Source organism: Erpetoichthys calabaricus, chromosome 7 (assembly GCF_900747795.2).
Source record: "Erpetoichthys calabaricus chromosome 7, fErpCal1.3, whole genome shotgun sequence".
In the NCBI taxonomy this organism is placed as follows: domain Eukaryota; kingdom Metazoa; phylum Chordata; class Cladistia; order Polypteriformes; family Polypteridae; genus Erpetoichthys; species Erpetoichthys calabaricus.
The window spans coordinates 164456547-164481269 of NC_041400.2; the positions used below are offsets into that span (position 1 = coordinate 164456547).

The following is a 24723-nucleotide window of genomic DNA, read 5'->3' on the forward strand; positions in this document are numbered from 1 at the left end:
TTCGGACTATGCAAATAAAGGACATATTTGTTGAACTTTGGAGCCAGCACATGTCTGTTGGTGTGATGAAAGAAAAAGATTATCTGAGACTGTGGCTAAATGCAGTGTACAGAGTAAGTGCTTCTTCGGTTACTAGGCTTATTACTTAAGTTCGTGTTGATTGATCAATGTAGCTGAGACTTCTAGGAGAGTAAGAATGAAAAAATAAGGGTTGCAATCAGATTTAAAGCAAGAACCTAAAAATGTCTTTGCAAGTATTGTGCCTAGACAAAGTAGCCTCCACTGGATAAAAAAGAGAGAGAAGTCTGGTAAGAGAAAAAAATGTTATATAAGTGCAAAAGACAGTCAAGAGAAAGTGTTAAAATATTTCACTAGAAAGATGTCTTAATCTTTACAAGGTAGACTAGGTGATATGTGAATTAGTCTGAGCAGGCTCCTGTCAATCATGGAGAATCCACTGCATCCACTAAACAGTATCATCTCCAGACAGAGGAGCAGCTTCAGCGACAGACTGCTGTCACTTTCCTGCTTTACTGACAGACTGAGGAGATCGTTCCTCCCCCACACTATGCGACTCTTCAGTACCACCCAGGGGGGTAAACATTAACATTATTCAAAGTTATTGTCTGTCTGTATACCTGCATTGTTATCACTCTTTAATATTTTCTTTATCAGTGTGCTGCTGCTGGAGTATGTGAATTTCCCCTTGGGATTAATAAAGTATCTATCTCTATCTATCTATCCTGTAATAGGATATCACCTTTTGACTACTGTTTTATTTTTTATTTTTTTGGCTTTTAAGTCGGTTATCTTTTTATGTGCAGAGTGGTTGCTCTGAGGCTAGGGATCTGCGCTGGAAATCAGAAGGTTTCTGGTTGCCAGTTCAAATCATAAACGCTAGAAGTGACTCCGTTGGGCCCTGGAGCAAGGCCCTTAACATGCAATTGCTCCATCCTGGGTATGACATTAATCTGCATCCGGTCCTGCAAGCAGGCCCTCCAACCTGCAGGGAAAAACCTGTGGGTCGGTGGCAGAGTTGGCACTCCAGCCACCATAAAAAAACCTTACACTGTTCCATTCCATTTAAACTGGTGTGGTGCTGAGGTGTAACCCATCACATGGCTGTACTCTGGCCCTAATCTGGGATCTTGAGGTGGTTTGTCATATGGTGAGTGTGGCAACATGCTGTATCAGCACATGCTTCTAACCTCTCTTCTCTCAATGTTTCTAACATTTTGATGTTTCTGTAGGGAGATGTAGAGGAGGATGAAGCAATTCCAGACAGCGAGCAAGACATTAGGCCTCGATTCCACCGCTCCAGAACAGTAGCACAACAACATGAGGCTGATGGTATTGAAGATGAAGATGACGATGATGATGACATTGATGATGATGACACTATTTCTGATTGGAATTTAAGTATGTTTTCAAATAAACATTTTCATATACTGTAATTAATCTAAGAACAGGCATTTATATAATCACCCTAAGATATAAAATGAGTATTTGTGCCACTTATTTTTGATGTTTTTTTTTTATACTTTTGTTTCATTTCTTTCTCTGCATTGAATGTACTCTGTTTGCATCATTGGTTTCTTTATGCATCTTTGATACTCACTTCAGTGCTTTCTAGTTAAACCCTGAAGTTTATAAGCCTTGATAAATGCTACCCATAGACACAACAGTTGCAGTTAGTTAGTGGCCTGGTCCAGTGCATTTGTTGTTCGCTTTTGCACAAAACGGGAGTATTGCACTAAACTATTCAAGCATCTAAAGCAAGTTTTTAACAACAATGTACACAAAATAGTTCTGCAACCGCAGTCTTGTCAATAATGCATATGTCATAGGATGAAACTAAGCAGAGACCATGATATTACCTTGGTTTTCTTGAATTTGTCCATATTAACACAACTTCTACACACAGAGCAGGAGTGTAACCCAGTAAGCAGTGAAATTTCACATGTGGTTCCAGGAACAGTTGCAAAAAGTGGAAAATAATTAGAAATCAGACAAATGTATGTTGTGCATTGTCCTTGATGATTCCTGATAGAAACACTCATTATAGCATATACCTTAACTGAAATTGTGCCAGCCATTAGTTCCTGCTGTTACCCCATACAGTACTTTTCATTGTGAAATACATAAAACAAATGTAAATTAATTCAAAGTGCATTTTATTATAAGATAAAATGTTATGTTGTTTAGCTGTGATTCCTTCTTGTGCCCTTGAAGGTTTTTTTTTTTTTTTTTTAAGAAGGGGGAAAAAAGTTTTGACATTTTGGTGAGGAAATTCCTTGTAAATTGCAGAAAATAAATAACAATGGCATAAGGGAAATTAATGTAAACCAAGCCTCTCACCCTCATTTATTGGTCAAGAGTCCTGTCTTCTTTCTAACTGTTCCATATGAATTGCGTTTCGTGTTTAGGCCCAGCACTGATTTTTCCAAAACCATTTGTTTAACAATATTTTAGCAAATATTGCATGCATTTTTGCACATTGTGAATATACAACTGGATAAGTTTTTTTTATACCTTAGTGTTGGTTGGTCACCATAGAGCCCCATTCTGGTATTTTTTTTTTATCTTTGTTCTCCATGAAAACATGAGATTACTTTTTTTTCTTGGTCATCAATACCAAACACATTGGATAAATAACTTATTAAAAATTTTTTTAGGAGAAGTACTCTCCTTTTACCTTGAGTTAAGTGCTTAAACCAAACATACAGTATATTAATTGTTAACATCTGTAGTCTCCTCTGATTCACACTTTTGATACTAAGGATTGATGTAAGTCACACATCTGTAAAAATACATATATATAGACAAACTTTACTGGTAAAACTGTTTTATATTTCAACAGTTTTCATTTGATGACCAGAACAAAGTGTTCCCTTAATTATTTGCCTAAAGCAAAAAGAAAATAATTTCTTTTATTTTGTCAGTTTTGACCACTAACCAGACTTTGGTTGGTGTTTGATTGTAACAAAAGTGATTATGTTCAAATCCTACACTTCTATTGTTGGTCTTGCTTTTTTATATTGCTAAATTGTATTGTTTTAAAAGAAGTGCCTCCATTAATCCTCTAGACTGTTTTCTTTTATATGCCATATATTACAGTATATATCTTTTGGGTAAAAATCTCCCCACCAATCAATTGTAATATTTTATCTCTGCATTATAACTGTATACTGCAAATATTTGTGGTGTGCCATCTGTCGATATTTTGAAGAAATGCATTGGATTGGTGCCTGCTTAACAAAATCTTTTGTTTCCGCATTCTCACACACAATACTCAATATGAAACGTGTAATTTGCAAGCATTGTCATATCTTTTTTTTTTTTTTTACTTCTGAATACTACAAAGAGAGGGGCTGCAGAAGAGAAGGGAGGAAGAAAACTCTGCTAAAATAGCTGGTCATATTTGGCTTGTAGTGTTATTAGTCTTCTACTCAACCTTTGCTTACTCTCGTCCTGATTGACTGAAATTAATTTTTTCCCCATAAAGTGTAAGTGGGCCTGAGCTGTGAAGAATTTTTCAAGATAAAGAGAAAAAAGAATCTTCTTTTAATTATAAAGAGATGTGGAGCAGTACTGATTCCATGTTAATGATTAATAAATATGGAAACTTTATATTTGAGAACTGACTAGTGTTTAACACAGTTTGCTTATTTAGGAAAGTTCAATAATACAGTATATTCAAAAAATGTCACATTAGTAGCCTACATCTCCCTACATGGCAGTGTCCATTTTATATAGCCTCAAAAAATTTAAACCTAGATTTGTACATGATTTCAAATATGTTATTTTGGTTGACAGCACTGTTACAGAAACAAGGATGCAATTTAGAAAAGTTTCACCTATGGAAAAAGTCTAGATTTACTGGTGTGTGTGTATGTTAAATGAGGTACCTATGCTCAGTCTTAATGTGGAAACTGTCAAGTGCTTTAAATTAATCTCCAAAATTAAAAAAGATTTGGTAAATTTAGTTTTCTTAGTGTTTTTTTAGCCAGTTTTTATTGAATTTGAAATGAATACAGAGGCATCCAGTCACTAAAGGATACAAAAAAGGTAGGATTAAAGCAAGAAAGAGAGAACAATATAACATGATATAACCTGCCAGTGCCCTCTTCTTCCACCTTGTCTTAAACCCCATCCTCCACTCTCCCCACTGGTCCTCAATATCCAGAGCCAAAAAAGGATAATGCATTTCAGCGTCCATCTTCAGAAGCATCCCTCGACCTTTTGCCTGACGCTTGCTGAAATAAGTTCCAGCTGCTCTGAATAAGGGCAATTGAAAGATGGGTGGATGGAGAAAATAAGAAAAGTTACAAATATTAAACATGAAACATCTCTCGGCTATTATAGCCTTTGACTAATGAAATAATATGCTACCAGTTTGAAACTGTCTTGTCAAAAGAACCATTTATTTGTACCATCAATAGCTTTAGCATAATTAAGTTATAAAAGGAAAAATCTCTCACCATTGAAAGTAGAACTAGCTAGGTTCTTTCACCTAGACACCAACATGATTTTGGCAGCATTTGAATGTAAGTAAATAACTTGCCAATGAGAAATAGAGAAGGGCAGAGAAATCTAAAAGTAGCAGTAAATAAGGGAAGCAAGAAACGGACAGTAGAACTGCCCCTTAACATGTGAAAAGAAAGTACCTATATGTTAAATGAGCAAAGTTTACAGAGTGGGTCATACTGTAGACTTAGTGAAAATGGTGTCTAGGAGTAAAATAACTCCTGTGATCACAACAGTATTGTATGTGCTGATGATTAGGATTGAGTTGCTTGTAAAATTTTTAAAAAGAAGTACGCCAGTACATTGATTCAAATAAAGGAAGGTCCAAAGTCCACTTCTGCATTATAGAGCCAAACACCCTTCCAGCATCATGCAGATGGACCTTCAAAATAGCATTAGATATATTTGAACAAGCTGAAGAGGCAGCTTGACATTATTACAATAAATGAGGAAATTTTTGAAAATATAGTAGTGAAATTAATATATTGCAAACCTCTGAAAAATTATTTTCAAATAGAATTTCTAACTTGTATAGCTTATGACTCAGTTTTGTCAGGAGTTTTCTTTAATGTATTTTGACGTTTTCTCTAAACTGAATTCACTTATATACTCTGTAGCTTTTGTTTGCTTCCAACTGGGTAAATTTTATGCATTCTGCAACTTCTCGTTATTATTCTCCCATTCTATTTTTACTTTGCTGATTATTCCTTACAAGAATTAAATGGAATATCTTAAAACAGATTTCTTTTTTTTCTTTTTACCCCACTAGAAAACAGCATCAAGCGCACATTTCTATACTTTCACAGCATTTTTATATTACTTGTCATTTGCTTTTTGAGAAGGTTTTAATTATAATTCTCTTTCAAATGAGAGCCTGGCAGGTTAAAGTAAAGTTTTGATATTGTAAATTAAAACAAATTTGAATTAATACCTGACAGATACACTTTGAAGAAATTAAACAGAACTTAAGCATGCTAAATAGTGATTTAAAAAAAAAGTAAAAGATATTTTAATCGCCTTATGAACATAATTTATTAGTCCAGAAAATATTCTTTACATTGATCTTTTTCTCTGTAGGGAAATGTTCAGCTGCTGCCCTGGATGTCCTGGCTAATGTCTTTCGGGATGAACTCCTCCCACAAATTTTACCCTTGTTGAAAGAGCTTCTTTTCCATCAGGAATGGGTTGTTAAGGAATCTGGCATCTTGGTTCTAGGAGCAATAGCTGAAGGTGTGTCCTGCTGTTCCTTACTCATTGTGGAATGCACTTGGGAATGTATAATTTTGGCCTATTAGATGCATGAGTGAATAGATGCATCAGTGAAAGACTGTGTTCCTGGTGATTTTTTTTTTTAAATCCAGTCATATGAAAAATTAAGTTTTTACCATTAAATGTTTTTTCTTTAACATGTGTTGATATATAATGATTTGATCTGCATTTAATATATATAAGTGATATAAAACACTATACCATATTTATTTTTTTGTTGTCCATTGTATAATTTAAATAAACAAATGCCGATTTCATGTGTGGAAGAAGTAAGTATACCTCTCCATTTATTACTATTACTACAACAACAACATTTATTTATATAGCACATTTTCATACAAATAATGTAGCTCAAAGTGCTTTACATAATGAAGAAATAGAAAAAAAGACAAAATAAGAATTAAAATAAGAGAACACTAATTAACATAGAATAAAATAAGGTCCGATGGCCAGGGAGGACAGAAAAAACAAAACAATTCCAGACAGCTGGAGAAAAATTAATATCTGCAGGGGTTCCAGGCCATGAGACCGCCCAGCCCCCTCTAAGCATTCTACCTAACATAAATGACATCAAACAGTCCTCATTGTATTCAGGGTTCTCATGGAAGGACTTGATGATGATGGTCACATGGAATTCTCATCTTTAATCCATCAATGTAGGGACATCATGGTGCTTTGATTAGGTGATGGTGGCGCAGATCGCCAGCACAGAAAACCAGAAAAAGAACAGAAGAGAGAGTAGGAGTTAGTACAGATTTTGGAGCCACCATGAATAATAATAATAATTAGTTGAATATACAGAGCATCAGGATTAAACTAAAATGAAGCTATGAGAAAGCCATGTTAAAGTAATGTGTTTTCAGCAGTGTTTTAAAGTGCTCTACTGTATTAGCCTGGCGAATTCCTATTGGCAAGCTATTCCAGATTTTAGGTACATAACAGCAGAATGCCGCCTCACCACTTCTTTTAAGTTTAGCTCTTGGAATTCTAAGCAGACACTCATTTGAAGATCTAAGGTTAAGATTTGGAGTGTAAGGTGTCAGACATTCCGAAATATAAGATGGAGCGAGATTTTTTTAAGGCTTTATAAACCATAAGCAGTATATTAAAGTCAATTCTGAATGACACAGGTAACCAGTGTAGTGACATCAAAACTGGAGAAATGTGCTCAGATTTTCTTTTCCTAGTTAAGATTCTTGCAGCTGCATTCTCAAATAGCTAAAATTAATATCCATCCATCAGATCAGATGCAAACAATTAGAACATCATTAGAGAGGATCTTGGAAGAATCAGTGTTTATTTAAATCTCAGACATCTAGTTTGGTTTGCTGTTTGTGTGTTTTCACCATGCTCAAATCGAAAGAGCTCTCTGAAGCCCTCAGAGAGGAAAAAGATTATAGATGCCTGGAAGTCTGGGAAGGGATTTTAAAAGATTTCCAAACAACTGTAAATTGACCATTCCACTCTCCAGAAGATCATGTACAAGTGGAAAAGATTAGAAACAACTGCCAGCTTGTCTAAGCCAGGCCTCCCCGGCAAGTTCATCCTGAGAGCAGAATGCAAGATACTAAAAGAAATGTTTAATAACCACAGAGTTTAATCACAGGATCTATTGGACATATGAGGCAAAGATAATTATTTAACCTCAGTACCAGTGTGGTATAGTGGGTCTGCGGCTTAGAAAGAATGGCCATGGGCGTACTCGCTCAGCTGCAGGGAGTTGGAGGAGTAATTGGGGCAAGACACACATGCACGTGAAGGTGCAGTCTTTTCCTCAATTGCTTCTTCGCCTTCCTATGGTGCGCGATTGAGACGCTGCACCCATGAAACCTTATGAGAATGAGCTGGCATAAGAGAAAGAGGAAGAAACACAAACAAATGAAAGAAAAGGAAAAGGGCACAGAGGTTAAAGAACAGTAGAAGAGAGGCAGGAGTGAGAAGGAGAGTGAGCGGGTGTAATGAGAAGAAGTAGGCAGATAGGTGTGGAGCCCCAGGAAGAAGTGTGTGGCCGACGATCAGAAGTGGACTCAGGAGTCTCTCCTGTTGACCATCCTTAGTAGCAGGAGGAACCACTAGGCTCAGGAGTGTCCTCTTGCTGTAAGGAGCCAGTGGATCAGCGGTGGTGAGAGGACAGAGCATACTTTCGCCAGGTGGCTGCAGGAGCAGGACTCGGTGGCTCCCCGCAGATGCCATGGGATTGACAATGGGGATATGCCAGGAGAAGAAGGGTGTCAACGTCTGCTGGAGGACTATGGGCTACAAGGTCTAGTAAGGGCAAGCTGAAGAGTCAGATTTTGAAAGGGACATCAAGATTCACTGGATAAAAAGACAGTTTCCTGCCAGTGGAATTTTAAACCTAGTTTTTAATGGATTTTTCTATTTATGGGATTTTAACCTCCACGGAACACTTTGTTTTATGGATTATTTATTGACAATTTTTGGAGCACCGCATCTATTTGAACACTATTTTCATCTCTTTCTTTTAACACTATGACTTTTTTTCATAGGCTTGAGGGATTCTAATGTCGGGTCACCTTAAATTGATTTGCATCTCTTCATCAGAATCTTTGTTTTGCACTGGCAGCAGGCAGCCTGCTCACTCATCCCCCTCCCACTGAGGCAGCTGAAGTCAGCTCAGAAGTTGAAGTCTGTATATGGCAGTAAAGTGTTTGGAATTGTATAGGGTAAATAATATCTTATTTGGAATACATACATTTCATGTGTGTTCCGTGTCTACGACGATCTGAGTAAATATAGGATGACAGGAAATGAGAGGCAAGAAATGTTGGAACACGTAACTAAAACAAATTTTTCATCTTACTGCAATAATGACAAAATTCTGACATGAAGTGTATGATATGTGAAGACTGAAGTCCAAATATCAAATACTTTCACAAAAACTATAACAAAACAAGTGCAAAATTTAGAAATTCAACATTTTTTGCCTCGCATTTCCTGTCATCCTACATTTACCCAGATCGCTGTAGACATGGAACATACATGAAATGTATGTATCCCAAATAATAATTTTTTTACCCCATACAATTCCAAACACCTCACTGTCAGATAAAGAGATTTCAGTGTCTGAGTTGACTTCAGCTGCCTCAGTGGGGGGGATGAGTGAGCAGGCTGCCTACGACCAGTGTTGATTGACACATTTGCAAGACAAAGATGCTGACAGGGAGGTGTGAATGAATTTAGGGTGGCCTGTGATTACGTTTACTGTAGGCTTCAGGGATTCTAGTGTTAATAAAAGCAATTGATCACTTTTGACCATCCCCTTTCTACATGTGTGTTTTGTCCTCATCTGTCACACTCATCTGGTTATGTTATTGACTGTCGGGTTCAAGAGGCTTCCAAAAATGAAGAGGGAGCATGGAGCTGACCTGCACCATCACAACCAGAAGGTTCATTTGAATAAAATCACAGAAAGCATTTGACCAAAAAAACTGATACCAGCTATAATGCATGGTGGTGGAAATGTTATGGTTTGGGGCTGTTTTGTAGCATTAGGGCCTGGGCTTGAGGATAACATGAGACAATCTACCAGACGATTTAAGCTCAAATGAAATTGGACCTTGCAACATGACAGTGACCCTATACTTATCAGTAAATACCTGAAGGAATAGTCGACAAAGAACTGAAGGGTTCTGGAATGACCAAGTCAAAGCTTAGATCTAAATCCCATCAAATTTCAGTGGGGCAATTGAAACATTCTGTGCATACAAAAAACCCAGCAAACATTGCATAGCTGAAAGAATTCTGCATGGAGAAGTGGTCAAAACTTTCTCCCAGATGATTTCAGAGACTAATAGACAATTAAGGACACCTCCAATGTGAGGTTGTTTCTGCTGAATGGTACTTACAATTTCATAGATGGAAATGTCATATCCTGGTTTTTTTTTTTTTTTTATTTGAAAAAAGTATCGCAAAGTCAAATTTTCAGTTTGCTTCCAATTACATAACCCTTTTCTATAGATAATGTTTAACTGAAGGTAAAATCTTGATGTGTTAGCATATGTTAAAGAAAAAATATTTTATGGGATTTTATGGGGTGTACTTGTAAATGACTGTGTCTATAATCACCTAGTATGCATGTCTAAAACCTTTTAACTGACATTGTAAAAATTTTGATTGATTCAGCTACTAAAAATCTTGGCTCCCAACATCCTTGATCCTTATAGGTGCATTAGAAATTTGAATAGATGGTTGATTATGTGCTACTTTGTAGATGATTATTGGTGTCCTTATGTTGTATGTTTTATGTTGATTTTGTTTTTTAACTTTTTAAATTCAATGCAGGTGGTTGTGTTATAACAAACAGTAACAACATAACTTTTTCTTATTGTCAAACATGAAAGGAATTTTAGTGATTGGTTGTAAATTTTCCCATTTACCTGAACGATTAGCCATTGCTTTAGCCATATTACTGGTATCTCTAGTTCTAAAAGCCCATAAATGCAGAATGAAAAATGCATTTTCTTCAAAAATGGATTAAACAAGACATGTTTGGTTTTAGAATAGCTGACTTTAACTTCAGATCTTAAACCAACAGAATAGTATGTTTTGTTTGCTCTCATAAATGGTCAATGAGCAAATTCCTATTTACCTATCACTGTTCCTGTTATTTGCAGCAGTTTCTCAAAGCAGCATGACATTTGTAAATGGGGAGAGGGTTCCCATCTGGAAAGAAATTGTTCGTAGCAAGAGCTTCGCCTCAAAATATAAATATTTTCCTTTAGAAATGAAATACTGTCTTGATTCCTTATTCAGCAAAAGAAGGGTAAAACTTGTTGTTTCAGTTATTCCAGTTTATCCTCTTCCAGAGCTAAATTAACGCCTAACCAGGCTAATCCTATCCAGCCACCAATCTCCTTTGTCTTTTTTGACGTTAAGTATCGTTTTTAGCTTTCTTTCCATCTTTCTCTCCTAAACCTATTTACATCTCACATGTAATGTCTTTTGTCTGCATAGTTTGACACCAGTGACCAGAGATTATTGCACTAAAAGTTTTAATAAATATTTTATTTACCTCCTGTTTTAGGTTGTATGCAGGGCATGATTCCATATTTGCCAGAGCTAATTCCTCATCTAATTCAGTGCCTGTCTGACAAGAAGGCTCTTGTGCGTTCCATTACATGTTGGACTCTTAGTCGCTATGCACACTGGGTAGTCAGTCAGCCCCCAGACACTTACTTGAAGCCACTAATGACCGAACTCCTGAAACGCATTCTGGACAGTAATAAGCGGGTCCAGGAAGCTGCCTGCAGGTAAGGAAAATTTGGTAGCAATTATGTTCATTTTTCACTATATTGAAAACTTATTTTCTCAAGTAGCTGATAATGATAAAATTAGTTGATTGCTTTTAAACATTTACAGTCATGCATTTGTAATGTATGCATTTTCAGATGGAAAAACATCTTCAAAAGATAGTCCATATTTAATTTTTTGCTGAAAAAGGACTCCTTAATCATGTCATTGCAAATTAGCTTATTATTGCCTTACATTTTCATGTCCCGATTACATTCTTTGTATACAGTATAGCCTTCCCACTTGATGGAGTCAAGGATAAGTAAATAACATTTTAAAATAAAGTAGATTTCCTTTTCTTTTATCTTCAAACAATGGTACCTAGAAGATTTGTGGCCAGAGTTACAGCGAAGTAAATGCCTGGAGTAGACAGTTGTGACATACAAAGGTCAGAGATCCCACACTGGATAAAGGAAACTGAGGATCTCTTCACTAGAATGGCCAATAAGTAATCATGTGTGGTAAACCTTTTCAAAAGGCTTTATTTTAAAATACATCAGTTGTATATAAAAAAAATAGATCAGTGTAATAGAACTATCCCAGTCTGGTCCATCTGCTTTTAAGATTCTAGGATGTGACTTATGGTACTGGATTGGTTCTTGTGTCCAGAAGACACTTGTATTACCTAGTGCCCTAGTGAGTGAAATGTAATTTCTTTACTGAGGCAGACTGAGCCATAGATAAGATTTTCACTTTAAAAATAGTAGAGTAATAATAAGCAGGTCACAAGCTATAAAATTCATGTCTCTGTCTAGGTACACAGATTGCAATGCTAAGGATAGACCCAACCAAGGAGAACCATGTATTTAAGACAAGGCAATGACGAATGAATGCAGTCCTTGTTGCACAGATAGAATCAAAGTGTATATTGGATATTTTTGCACAAAAGCAGCAGTGCATTTGATTTCAGGGTGGCATTTCAGCTTTTTTGGGATGTAACTTACTGTAAGCCTTCAGACATCTTTGAACAAGTCAATTTAAATGAAAAATATGGAATTACAAGAGTTCTTAGAGAAGATAAAAATGCAGCTATGCTGTACTGCTGTTTCCTATGCGAAGTATGTTAAATTTGAGTGCTGTTTCAAATTGCCATGTCTCACATGAATAGTTGTAGTATCTTTTGCAGCAAGGGGAGTGCATATCTTTGGTGAGCAAAATCAGGAAGAGGTCGTAGTGCCTGCAATATTTTAGGGATTAAACCATGGTAAACCTCATATAGCAGATGTCCATGTATGCACATTAAATGCTTATTTGTTGCTCTTTCAAAACCATGGGTATAATAGCTTGAATGCTTACATTATTTTCAGAAGCATTCCTGTCACTTTACAAATATGCAGTAGTCTAAATTGTTTTAGTAAGTGTTTAATTTTTAAGTATTCTGATGATCATCAATGGTAGAACTCACATCTGTGTTATAGAATACTCATGTGTATACACCCATATTATTAAATTCTGCAGCTGTATAATAGCCATAGCTGGTTAAAAAAGGATAAACATTTTCAAAAACTGTGCTCTATTGAATATTGACATATTTAGTCTGATTTTTTTTTAACATTTATGTAGAGTGGGTAGCATAACCTGCTTGTATAAATTATATATAATATACAGTGATCCCTCGCTATATCGCGCTTCGCCTTTCGCGGCTTCACTCTATCGCGAATTTTATATGTAAGCATATTTAAATATACAGTGGTGTGGAAAACTATTTGCTCCCTTCCTGATTTCTTATTCTTTTGCATGTTTGTCACACAAAATGTTTCTGATCATCAAACACATTTAACCATTAGTCAAATATAACACAAGTAAACACAAAATGCAGTTTTTAAATGATGGTGTTTATTATTTAGGGAGAAAAAAAATGCAAACCTACATGGCCCTGTGTGAAAAAGTAATTGCCCCCTTGTTAAAAAATAACCTAACTGTGGTGTATCACACCTGAGTTCAATTTCCGTAGCCACCCCCAGGCCTGATTACTGCCACACCTGTTTCAATCAAGAAATCACTTAGATAGGAGCTGCCTGACACAGAGAAGTAGACCAAAAGCACCTCAAAAGCTAGACATCATGCCAAGATCCAAAGAAATTCAGGAACAAATGAGAACAGAAGTAACTGAGATCTATCAGTCTGGTAAAGGTTATAAAGCCATTTCTAAAGCTTTGGGACTCCAGCGACCCACAGTGAGAGCCATTATCCACAAATGGCAAAAACATGGAACAGTGGTGAACCTTCCCAGGAGTGGCCGGCCGACCAAAATTACCCCAAGAGCGCAGAGACGACTCATCCGAGAGGTCACAAAAGACCCCAGGACAACGTCTAAAGAACTGCAGGCCTCACTTGCCTCATTTAAGGTCAGTGTTCACGACTCCACCATAAGAAAGAGACTGGGCAAATACGGCCTGCATGGCAGATGTCCAAGACGCAAACCACTGTTAAGCAAAAAGAACATTAGGGCTCGTCTCAATTTTGCTAAGAAACATCTCAATGATTGCCAAGACTTTTGGGAAAATACCTTGTGGACTGATGAGACAAAAGTTGAACTTTTTGGAAGGCAAATGTCCCGTTACATCTGGCGTAAAAGGAACACAGCATTTCAGAAAAAGAACATCATACCAACAGTAAAATATGGTGGTGGTAGTGTGATGGTCTGGGGTTGTTTTGCTGCTTCAGGACCTGGAAGGCTTGCTGTGATAGATGGAACCATGAATTATACTGTCTACCAAAAAAATCCTGAAGGAGAATGTTCGGCCATCTGTTCGTCAACTCAAGCTGAAGCGATCTTGGGTGCTGCAACAGGACAATGACCCAAAACACACCAGCAAATCCACCTCTGAATGGCTGAAGAAAAACAAAATGAAGACTTTGGAGTGGCCTAGTCAAAGTCCTGACCTGAAACCAATTGAGATGCTATGGCATGACCTTAAAAAAGGCGGTTCATGCTAGAAAACCCTCAAATAAAGCTGAATTACAACAATTTTGCAAAGATGAGTGGGCCAAAATTCCTCCAGAGCGCTGTAAAAGACTCATTGCAAGTTATCGCAAACGCTTGATTGCAGTTATTGCTGCTAAGGGTGGCCCAACCAGTTATTAGGTTCAGGGGGAAATTACTTTTTCACACAGGGCCATGTAGGTTTGGATTTTTTTTTCTCCCTAAATAATAAAAACCACCATTTACAAACTGCATTTTGTGTTTACTTGTGTTATATTTGACTAATGGTTAAATGTGTTTGATGATCAGAAACATTTTGTGTGACAAAACATGCAAAAGAATAAGAAATCAGGAAGGGGGCAAATAGTTTTTCACACCACTGTATATCGCGGATTTTTTTGCTGGTTCGCGGATTTCTGAGGACAATGGGTCTTTTAATTTCTGGTACATGCTTCCTCAGTTGGTTTGCCCAGTTGATTTCATACAAGGGACGCTATTGGCAGATGGCTGAGAAGCTACCCAACTTACTTTTCTTTCTCTCTCTCTTGCGCTGACTATCTGTGATCCTGACGTAGGGGGTGTGAGCAGGGGGGCTGTTCGCACACCTAGACGATACGGACGCTTGTCTAAAAATGCTGAAAGATTATCTTCACGTTGCTACCTTCTGTGTGCAGCTTTTAAGTATGCTGCACGGTGCTTCGCATACTTAAAAGCTCAAAGGGCACGTATTGATTTTTGACTTTGTTTCTCTCTCTCTCTCTCTGCTCCTGACGGAGGGGGTGTGAGCTGCCGCCTTCAACAGCTTTGTACCGGCGGTGCTTTGCATACTTAAGCCAGACAGCCCTATTGATTTGTTTGCTTTCATCTCTGTTTCCTTTGAAGAGGAAGATATGTTTGCATTCTTTTAATTGTGAGACAGAACTGTCATCTCTGTCTTGTCATGGAGCACAGTTTAAACTTTTGAAAAGGAGACAAATGTTTGTTTGCAGTGTTTGAATAACGTTCCTGTCTCTCTACAACCTCCTGTGTTTCTGCGCAAATCTGTGACCCAAGCATTACAATATAAAAATAACCATATAAACATATGGTTTCTACTTCGCGGATTTTCTTATTTCGTGGGTGGCTCTGAAACGCAACCCCCGCGATGGAGGAGGGATTACTGTAAAGTGTATGTGTATATATGTATACATAAATCTAAGTATTGCAGGGTTTGTTTCTTTTCAGTGCCTTTGCCACACTAGAAGAGGAAGCTTGCACAGAACTGGTGCCCTACCTTGGCTACATACTGGACACCCTTGTTTTTGCATTTAGCAAGTATCAGCACAAGAATCTACTTATTCTTTATGATGCTATTGGTACTCTAGCAGACTCTGTGGGCCACCATCTAAACAAGCCAGTAAGACTTAAACCACTTTCTTTCACTAGTTAAGATTCTCCTAATACAAAGTTTTAATTGTTTTTCATTTGTAACTCAATATAGGAATATATTCAAATGTTAATGCCACCACTCATTCAGAAGTGGAACATGCTAAAAGATGAAGACAAAGATCTTTTCCCTTTACTTGAGGTAAGTGCCGATTAGTTGTCAAAATAGCATTATTATATCAATATTATATAAACACAGCATACTTTTTGCTTATTTAATTATATTCCATAAAACATTTTCTTTTACTATAGACGAGAGAACTGCATTGGTTTTGAGTGTTTTATTTTACTTTTGGAATTTGCTTCTTATCACATTCTATTTAATATCTTATATTTTTACTGAACTGCTGCACATTCAGAAGTCATTAATTTGGTTTTATATCTAGCAAAACAGATTTGCTGTAATAATTTTGTGAATGATTTGTGAGTCTTTGTTTTGTGTGTGTGGGTGGCACGGTGGCGCAGTGGTAGCGCTGCTGCCTCGCAGTTAGGAGACCCGGGTTCGCTTCCCGGGTCCTCCCTGCGTGGAGTTTTCATGTTCTCCCCGTGTCTGCATGGGTTTCCTCCGGGCGCTCCGGTTTCCTCCCACAGTCCAAAGACATGCAGGTTAGGTGGATTGGTGATTCTAAATTTGCCCTAGTGTGTGCTTGGTGTGTGGGTGTGTTTGTGTGTGTCCTGCGGTGAGTTGGCATCCTGCCCAGGATTGGTTCCCTGCCTTGTGCCCTGTGTTGGCTGGGATTGGCTCCAGCAGACCCCTGTGACCCTGTGTTCAGATTCAGCGGGCTGGAAAATGGATGGATGTTTTGTGTGTAATTCCTGTGAGATAATCAAATGCACATTATTTCATTAAAATCAAGTAACTTAATATTTTGTAATATTGAGTTACTGGATTTAATCTGAAAGGAAATTGGCAACACTGTTTAAAGAGCAGATGTTAATATTACTATTTGAAAAAGTGCAATTAACATGAAATAAGGTGGTAGTTGGAAAACCTCCTTTTCTCCATATGGTTTCATAGTGATCTATCCACAAGAAGATATCATGATTCAAATGCCTTATTATGATGAACTCCTTGCCACTCTTAGAATCAGTATTTTGCCACTTTGTGTTCTTTTTTTCTTTTTGTTGGGATGTTACTTGGCATGATGTATAAACACATATTTCAGAAAATATACAGTTCTACTGTATATTTATCTTAGAATATACACAGTATGAATGTATTTTGAAAATATTTATAAGCATTGGGGTTTTGTAATGGATGTTTCCTTAAATTAACATCTACTTAGAAAAATATGGTTGACTAAAGCTTTAACAGAACAATAATCACCTTCAAAGTTGGTAATTTGGCCTTATGATGTATTTGAAAGTTAAGCTTTAAGCCTGGGTACTATAAATAATAATAAATGACCAAAAACTAGCAGAGCTTTCTCATTGGACGTGACAAAGCAAATTGAGCAATTAGTGTGCAATAAAAGTGTAAATACTGAAGAAGACTGAAATTTGAGCTATCTAGAAATAAACTACTGCATGAATATTGAAGTGTAAAATGTTTTATGTAGAATGTGTAACATTTTACTTCTTTCTTAATCTTGTACATTATTTAGTAAAGTGCTTACCCCATCCAAAATTTTGTCTAACTTACTGGGAACCTATCTGGCCAAAAATCATGTTTGATTTTATGTTCTTGAGGGATTTGTTTTTCATGTCAATTTTATGGTCTTTTTTTTCTTTGCTTTTTGTCTTTTGTTAGTCTCTCATTTTGCATTAAGCATCTTGCATTGATGGCATCATCCATTATTATGTTACATGTATATGCAGTTATGCCTGGAAACATGCTCATTTACATGATGTCACCAATGCCATCTTATGAATTTATCTCATTTAAAAAGCTCTTTTGTGTTTTGTCGCTGATTATTCAAAATGTAGGAATAGGATTGTGACATGGGTTTTTTTGGTAACATCTGGCCAGACTGCTACTTATATTCGCCAAGAATAAAAATGCCTTCATTTGGCATCTTTTAGTTTGCCAAAGGAACTGCAGTATCCCCTATCGTAATCTTGTGATAACATGGACATGTTCTAACATGCTACCACACTGAAAGCAGCAATGTAGTTCAAATTTACTGACATACAGTATGTAATGAGCTGACAGCTACTGAAGAGGATCAGGCAAATTTGAACTCTGCAGTCTTCTGTATCTCATCATAACCCATAGATCAAGGCTGTTGAGGGAAATCTAATTGTCTATTTTGCCCAGATATGCCCAAATGGTTCCCAAGTCTTTCAAACATTGCCTTTGAGATTATGCAGTCTTATGGATTTTACATGTCCTTGTTCTCTTATTGTTAAGTGTCCTTCAGAATGTGCTGGTGTTCCAAAAACCTCAGAGGTTTTTCAGATTTTTATTCTTTGGACTTCATCCCCATTATGGTGCAACTCCATGATCCTCCTCATTGTGTTGGTGGTTTTAGGCCATATTTAGAACTTTTTTCTTTTTAAAGGGATAAACTATCAGTGCTTTTGTTATTTGGCTCACCTTTGGCTTCATTTGTTGTTATAGTAGTTTCACTACACCCCGGAACCTTCCCGCAATGTAGGTCTCTCAACTACTCTTTAGTTGTTTGCTTTAGTGATTTTATTCAGCGTATTTATTAAGCCATTTCATATTCAGGTTCAAGTTGCAGCTCAACTAAAAGATTGGTTTCTTGCCAGTATTGACTTGCTAAAGAATTTTATTCCAGTTTAGAATCTGCCTTGAACCTCTGTTTTTGTATCCTATAAATAATGTCACGTATATCTGTGTTAAGCTTTATTTATAGGAACCTTTTGTTTAATTGGGAACTTTTGGATTGCTTACTACTTTGATTTGCTCCAGGGGATGGGAGCAAGAGCCTTACAGTGTATACAGCATCCCTAGATTGTCAGGTGTTGCATTTAATCCTCCTCCTCCTCCATTGTATGGTCTTTGTTGTTTGCTTCTTTACCATAATTTTGTAAACGTTTGAAAGATGTTTTTGTTCCAGATTATTCAAGAGGAGGAGGGTTATGGCTTTCCTACTTTTTTTGTTTGTGGTTTTGTTTTTTTGTATTTCGAGCAATGTAAGAAGTGGTTTGTGGGTTAATCACGGTTAAGGGTCTGGGTTGGGCGATATGTAGGGTAGGTATTAGGGTGGTTTTGGGAGGTTACCTGAGCCGTGGAATCCTTGGATTTTTGTGTTTCTGCCATCATTGACTGCTGCACCATAGCATACCCATTTTCCTTTTTTCAATGCTGTCTTCTACCTTTTTTTTCAGGTTGATTATGTCAAATCTTTATAAATATTTGTGGAACATCAGAGCCTTGTTGTTCATCTCTGCCTATGACCTCTCCTTTCTTAAACCTAACAAGTTGTTTGCTTAATTTCTCTAATGGTGAGATTCTAATTGGTATTGCCAATTCTGCAGATAATCAGTTTGGTAGACAGAGCATATATTGTTGGCTGTATCCCTCAGTCTGTTTTCTTTATGCAAGGTTCTTGAAGAACTTAATTTTTTTTTTCTACGCCTTTTGGGCAGAGGGTTTGAATTTTTCTTTACGAGTCACAATTTGCAGTACCGTATTGTTTATATTTTGATTTCACTTACTCTTGGTCCATTAGTTTTAGACACCTCATTAAACTGTTTTATCTGACCACAATTCCAACCTTTGCAGTTGCACCTTACATTTCCTCATCCCAGGTTCCAAGATAGAAATTTAATATGTAAACAACCTGCTCTCAAACCAGACACATTTCTGGTTATCAGTCTAGTCTTTGTAGTGTGGTTGTGCAGTCAGTACTGAAAACCCCAATGTGTTTGTGGGCTGAGGGAATGAAGCAGCTACAGTGCATCCGGAAAGTATTCACAGCGCATCACTTTTTCCACATTTTGTTACGTTACAGCCTTATTCCAAAATGGATTAAATTCATTTTTTTCCTCAGAATTCTACACACAACACCCCATAATGACAACATGAAAAAAGTTTACTTGAGGTTTTTGCAAATTTATTAAAAATAAAAAAACTGAGAAATCCCATGTACATAAGTATTCACAGCCTTTGCTCAGTACTTTGTCGATGCACCTTTGGCAGCAATTACAGCCTCAAGTCTTGTTGAATATGATGCCACAAGCTTGGCACACCTATCCTTGGCCAGTTTCGCCCATTCCTCTTTGCAGCACCTCTCAAGCTCCATCAGGTTGGATGGGAAGCGTCGGTGCACAGCCATTTTAAGATCTCTCCACAGATGTTCAATCGGATTCAAGTCTGGGCTCTGGCTGGGCCACTCAAGGACATTCACAGAGTTGTCCTGAAGCCACTCCTTTGTTATCTTGGCTGTGTGCTTAGGGTCGTTGTCCTGCTGAAAGATGAACCGTCACCCTAGTTTGAGGTCATGAGCGCTCAGGAGCAGGTTTTCATCCAAGGTGTCTCTGTACATTGCTGCAGTCATCTTTCCCTTTATCCTGACTAGTCTCCCAGTCCCTGCTGCTGAAAAGCATCCACACAGCATGATGCTGCCACCACCATGTTTCACTGTAGGAATGGTATTGGCCTGGTGATGAATGGCGCCTGGTTTCCTCCAAACGTGACGCCTGGCATTCACACCAAAGAGTTCAATCTTTGTCTCATCAGACCAGAGAATTTTCTTTCTCATGGTCTGAGAGTCCTTCAGGTGCCTTTTGGCAAACTCCAGGTGGGCTGCCATGTGCCTTTTACTAAGGAGTGGCTTCCGTCTGGATACTCTACCATACAGGCCTGATTGGTGGATTGCTGCAGAGATGGTTGTCCTTCTGGAAGGTTCTCCTCTCTCCACAGAGGACCTCTGGAGCTCTGACAGAGTGACCATCGGGTTCTTGGTTACCTCCCTGACTAAGGCCCTTCTCCCTCGATCGCTCAGTTTAGATGGCCGGCCAGCTCTAGGAAGAGTCCTGGTGGTTTCGAACTTCTTCCACTTACGGATGATGGAGGCCACTGTGCTCATTGGGACCTTTAAAGCAGCAGAAATTTTTCTGTAACCTTCCCCAGATTTGTGCCTCGAGACGGTCCTGTCTCGGAGGTCTACAGACGGTTGCTTTGACTTCATGCTTGGTTTGTGCTCTGACATGAACTGTCAACTGTGGGACCTTATATAGACAGGTGTGTGCCTTTCCAAATCATGTCCAATCAACTGAATTTACCACAGGTGGACTCCAATTAAGCTGCAGAAACATCTCAAGGATGATCAGGGGAAACAGGATGCGCCTGAGCTCAATTTTGAGCTTCATGGCAAAGGCTGTGAATGCTTATGTACATGTGCTTTCTCACTTTTTTTATTTTTAATAAATTTGCAAAAATCTCAAGTAAACGTTTTTCACATTGTCATTATGGGGTGTTGTGTGTAGAATTCTGAGGAAAAAAATGAATTTAATCCATTTTGGAATAAGGCTGTAACATAACAAAATGTGGAAAAAGTGATGCGCTGTGAATACTTTCCGAATGCACTGTATGTAATGGGGAAGGAGGGAGCCATCAGTTATTTGTTTTGGTATTGTTTTGGTACCAGTATTGAAGTCCGAAAGCTGGAATCGATGCCAAAATCAAAATTTTAATATCAGTCCAACAGTACTCTGTATGCAAATTTTTATTTTGTTTCATTATTACTGTTGCTCGCATGGTACTGAACCTTTAACAGCTTCACGAATCCTTTCTTTGTCTGTATTATGTTAAGTCATCAATGTGAGCCTCTCCCAGTGTTCATTGTGCTAACTGTGAGAGAAGGAAATGTACCAGCAGTTTGAGCATTCATGCTTTCTGTTTTGGCATTTCAGCCTGTTAAAAATAAACATTAGTTCAGTGTGATTTCATTACCCCTTCGTGGTGGTTTGCACAAAGCAGCACATTGTGAGTCACAACGCAGAAGCTTCGGAGGGTAACTGGATTCAAAGCCAGACCTCAGCAATGCAGCACATGCAGTGAACACTGGTTACAATGGGATAACTTAAAGTCACATGCGATTGCATTTGCTCTCTCCTCCCTTATACTGCTTGATCATGTTAATTTTTGTGTCAAGATCAATTGCCTTTTTTCCTGTAATAGTAAGACTAATGAAACTGAATGCAGTTGAAACCAGTGCAGGTAATAAACTGAGATCAAGATGAATGAGTCAGAGTCTTTGCCTGTTTGCTGTAAGTCGAATGGTCATAAGTCGATGACTGTCTGTAGTAAAATGTGCTCTTATGTATCTGGGGCTAAGCCAAATGGGTTTCTTGCCCTCAGAATTGATTTTTTTTCCCTGTATGCAATCTGCCTATACTACTGTAAGTCTCACACCATTTTAAATGCCTCCAGACTTTCAATAATATTTTTTAAAAGTATTAAACTAAACTATTTGTTCACTCTTCCAGTTCTCCTTTCTCTGATATCAAATTATTCCTCTGTAACCTTCAGTTTCCCTGCCTCACAGAGAACTAGGTTTCACCTTTATATACCCCAGTTTCTTTGACAGAACTCAATAAGGCTTTGGACTGGGGTCGAGTATATTCCTGCTGTGGCTAATTTACCCATTTTGAAATCCAATTTTTAATCTAACCAAAGAAGCCACTTAACGTGCATTTCAAAAGCCAAAAAATTAACATGTCAGGTATCACTTTAAGTAAGAACCCTATCCTGTGTCAGACTTACAGGCCCCACTCTCTTAAGAACACATACACAATAGTACTAGGGTGTTGTACCGTGTTAGCCATTATGAATGTAGTGAGAAGCCAAGCAAAATGACACCTAAAAAAAGATTGGATAACTAAAAAAGATTACAATATGCAAGCTTTCAAGGCAACTTGGGCACCTTCTCCAGGCAAGATGTAATCTTGAAAGCTTGCATATTGTAATCTTTTTAGTTATCCAATAAAAGACGTAATTTTGCTTGCATTCTCACAAACACATATAGAGCAATGTTGGCTACGGTCTTGGCCTGTCACTTACAAAAAAATCATCAGTAAGTTAATCCATCTTGCTAGTTTGGCTTCAGACACTTGTGGTCAGCCTCTGATAATAGCACAGACCTTTATATTACAATGATATTTGATTATGCTGCTTCAGTTTCAAATTCTGTTGCTTTACTTTTTGTTAAAAATTGCCATCTGTTATGTCAAGTCATAAACAGAATGAATGGTCTTATTGTATGGATTTTGCAAATGTAAATGATTTTTTTTAATAACTTATAGTTGCTATCAGAATCTGACAAAAGACCACTAAAAGAGCCTGCTTGCTGATTCATGAACTTAATGTCCTTACTGTTTTCAGTCTCATCTTATCAAAATGAGTATTGTCAAATGTTTATATTTTACAAATATTATGGTTCCAGTTCCTCTTTATTAAATTGGGCTGAAGAAAGGCTACTGATTTCCTAATTTTTCTGGAATGATAAGATACCTAACGTTAAGCAATCAGTTCTAGTCAGAGACACAATTAAGTGTTTGTATATTATTTCCTGACATATAATTCTGCTATTGGGCTTTTGCACTCAACCCAGTTTGTTCAAGGCTCTATCCATTCTTCCACATACCACTGTGACTTTCTGTACAATCTGCCCTCACTTCACCTCTTTCTCTTCAGAGTATTCTGTTTGCGTAACTAAAGACTACTCTCCAAACTCTTCCTGAGGCCATCTCCTGTCATGTGCCATCAGTATCTGGCACAGTGTTGAAATTATTCTTGTACCCTTTGAAAGATGGTATACTCTTGCCCTGGTATTCTGCAACCCTGTTCTCTCAATAGTTGTCCAGCTCTGTTCATTGTTCTCTTTGTAGCTATGGGAATTAACTGTAATTGGGGATTTGTTTGATAGCTTTGGGCTCATGACATCCCAATATTTAAAGACTTGTTTTAATTTTCCTAGCATGACTTGCAACACTTATCAGTACAAGGAACATGTAGGGTTTTACTAACTGCTCTTTTAAACTCTGTTGTATTTTGAATCTTATTCTAGAGAAAATCTGTTTACATCCTTTAAGAGAGCATCTTAGAAACCTCTCAGCTTGATTTCACTTAGGTCAAGAGATGTTTCTTGTCTCTCCACGAACCTTAACAGAATGCTATCTTTACCATTACAAGATATGGCTTCAGGAGGCTGATCTAGCAGTTCACCAAATTCATATGTTCTGATGTTCTTCTCATCTTTCCTTTTTAGTTTCACATATGTTATTTTTCTTCTTCTCTTACTTTAAGTTTCTGGTATTATCTTATTTCTTTTAGACCTCTCTAAGCTACTACTTAACACCCACCACCATTAATGATTCTATCTCCGTATACATGGGGCCTATCTAATTTTTGCTTTTCAGTGGAAGGCTCCTGAGCTTGCTACTGTGGACAATGGGTAGTCACCCCCTTCTATAATATAATCCACATTGAATTGTAGTCCTGCCTTTCTGTTGCTTTCTTTTACCAGTGCTCCTTTTCATTTCACTGTACAAATTATTCATATTACCTTTTCCTCCATTTCTCCTGGGATCATGTTATGCCATAATATTTACCTCAGATTCTCTCAGGTTGGGTTAGAGTGAGTTAGGCGTGTTGTTTTTAATCTGTCTGTATGTATGTTCTTTCATTTTTTTGTGTCTGTGTTTTTGATTATTTTTTGATCTAATAAAAAGTAATTACCAAAAAAGAAAGAAGGAACAGACAATTTTGGACCAGGCTTGGGGCCCAGAATATTCTGAATATTTTCTGTGTTTTTTTTGTCTTGTTGCAGCACTCTAAATGTTTATTGGTTATAGAATTCCAGGGCACTTTACTACTTTTGAGATTTCCTGATGCAATGCTCCAAATAAGTGTGTGTGAAAGTGGCATGTCACATACTTAAATAACACTACATGTATAATGGTGCTCTATTTTCTTATAAAACAAACATTTAAACAAGAAGGACATTGCAGAACTTGCAGCATTTATCAAATTAACTATTTGTATTGTTCAATGGTCAATCTGCAGCCGTTTAGAGCCGTGGTTCTCAATGGCCACTTCTGATGGCTCCCTTTGGCTGCAGGATTTTATTCCAACCCATGTCTCTTCTTAATTTGACTTCTACCTTAAAAAAGCAAGCTGTTATTTGTTTGTTCACACTTTTTTTTTTTTTTTTTTTTTTTTTTTTACAACCACCAGAAAATTACAGAAGCTCCATTTAAAAACAGAAAAATGTTTAGTTTTTTTTTTAAACATCATTTGTACTGGTGCCTTCTTTACTCAACATTAATTCTCAGTCTTGAGTTGCAATTAAAAA

At 37.3% G+C, this 24723-nt stretch overlaps 1 protein-coding gene across 3 annotated transcripts in view; it reads left to right on the forward strand.

The window, feature by feature from the left end:
- Positions 1 to 24723, forward strand: part of tnpo1 (transportin 1) — a 168742-nt gene that overhangs the window by 105171 nt on the left and 38848 nt on the right. For all 3 annotated transcript variants that reach the window (XR_003716763.2, XM_051930192.1, XM_028805662.2), the window contains exons 11-15: positions 1251 to 1419; positions 5605 to 5757; positions 10841 to 11066; positions 15257 to 15428; positions 15513 to 15599. Coding sequence is in view for 2 of the 3 variants with exons in the window: in XM_051930192.1 (XP_051786152.1) it covers positions 1251 to 1419; positions 5605 to 5757; positions 10841 to 11066; positions 15257 to 15428; positions 15513 to 15599 (807 nt within the window). In the remaining variant the exon portion in view is untranslated. The remainder of the gene's footprint in view (positions 1 to 1250; positions 1420 to 5604; positions 5758 to 10840; positions 11067 to 15256; positions 15429 to 15512; positions 15600 to 24723) is intronic.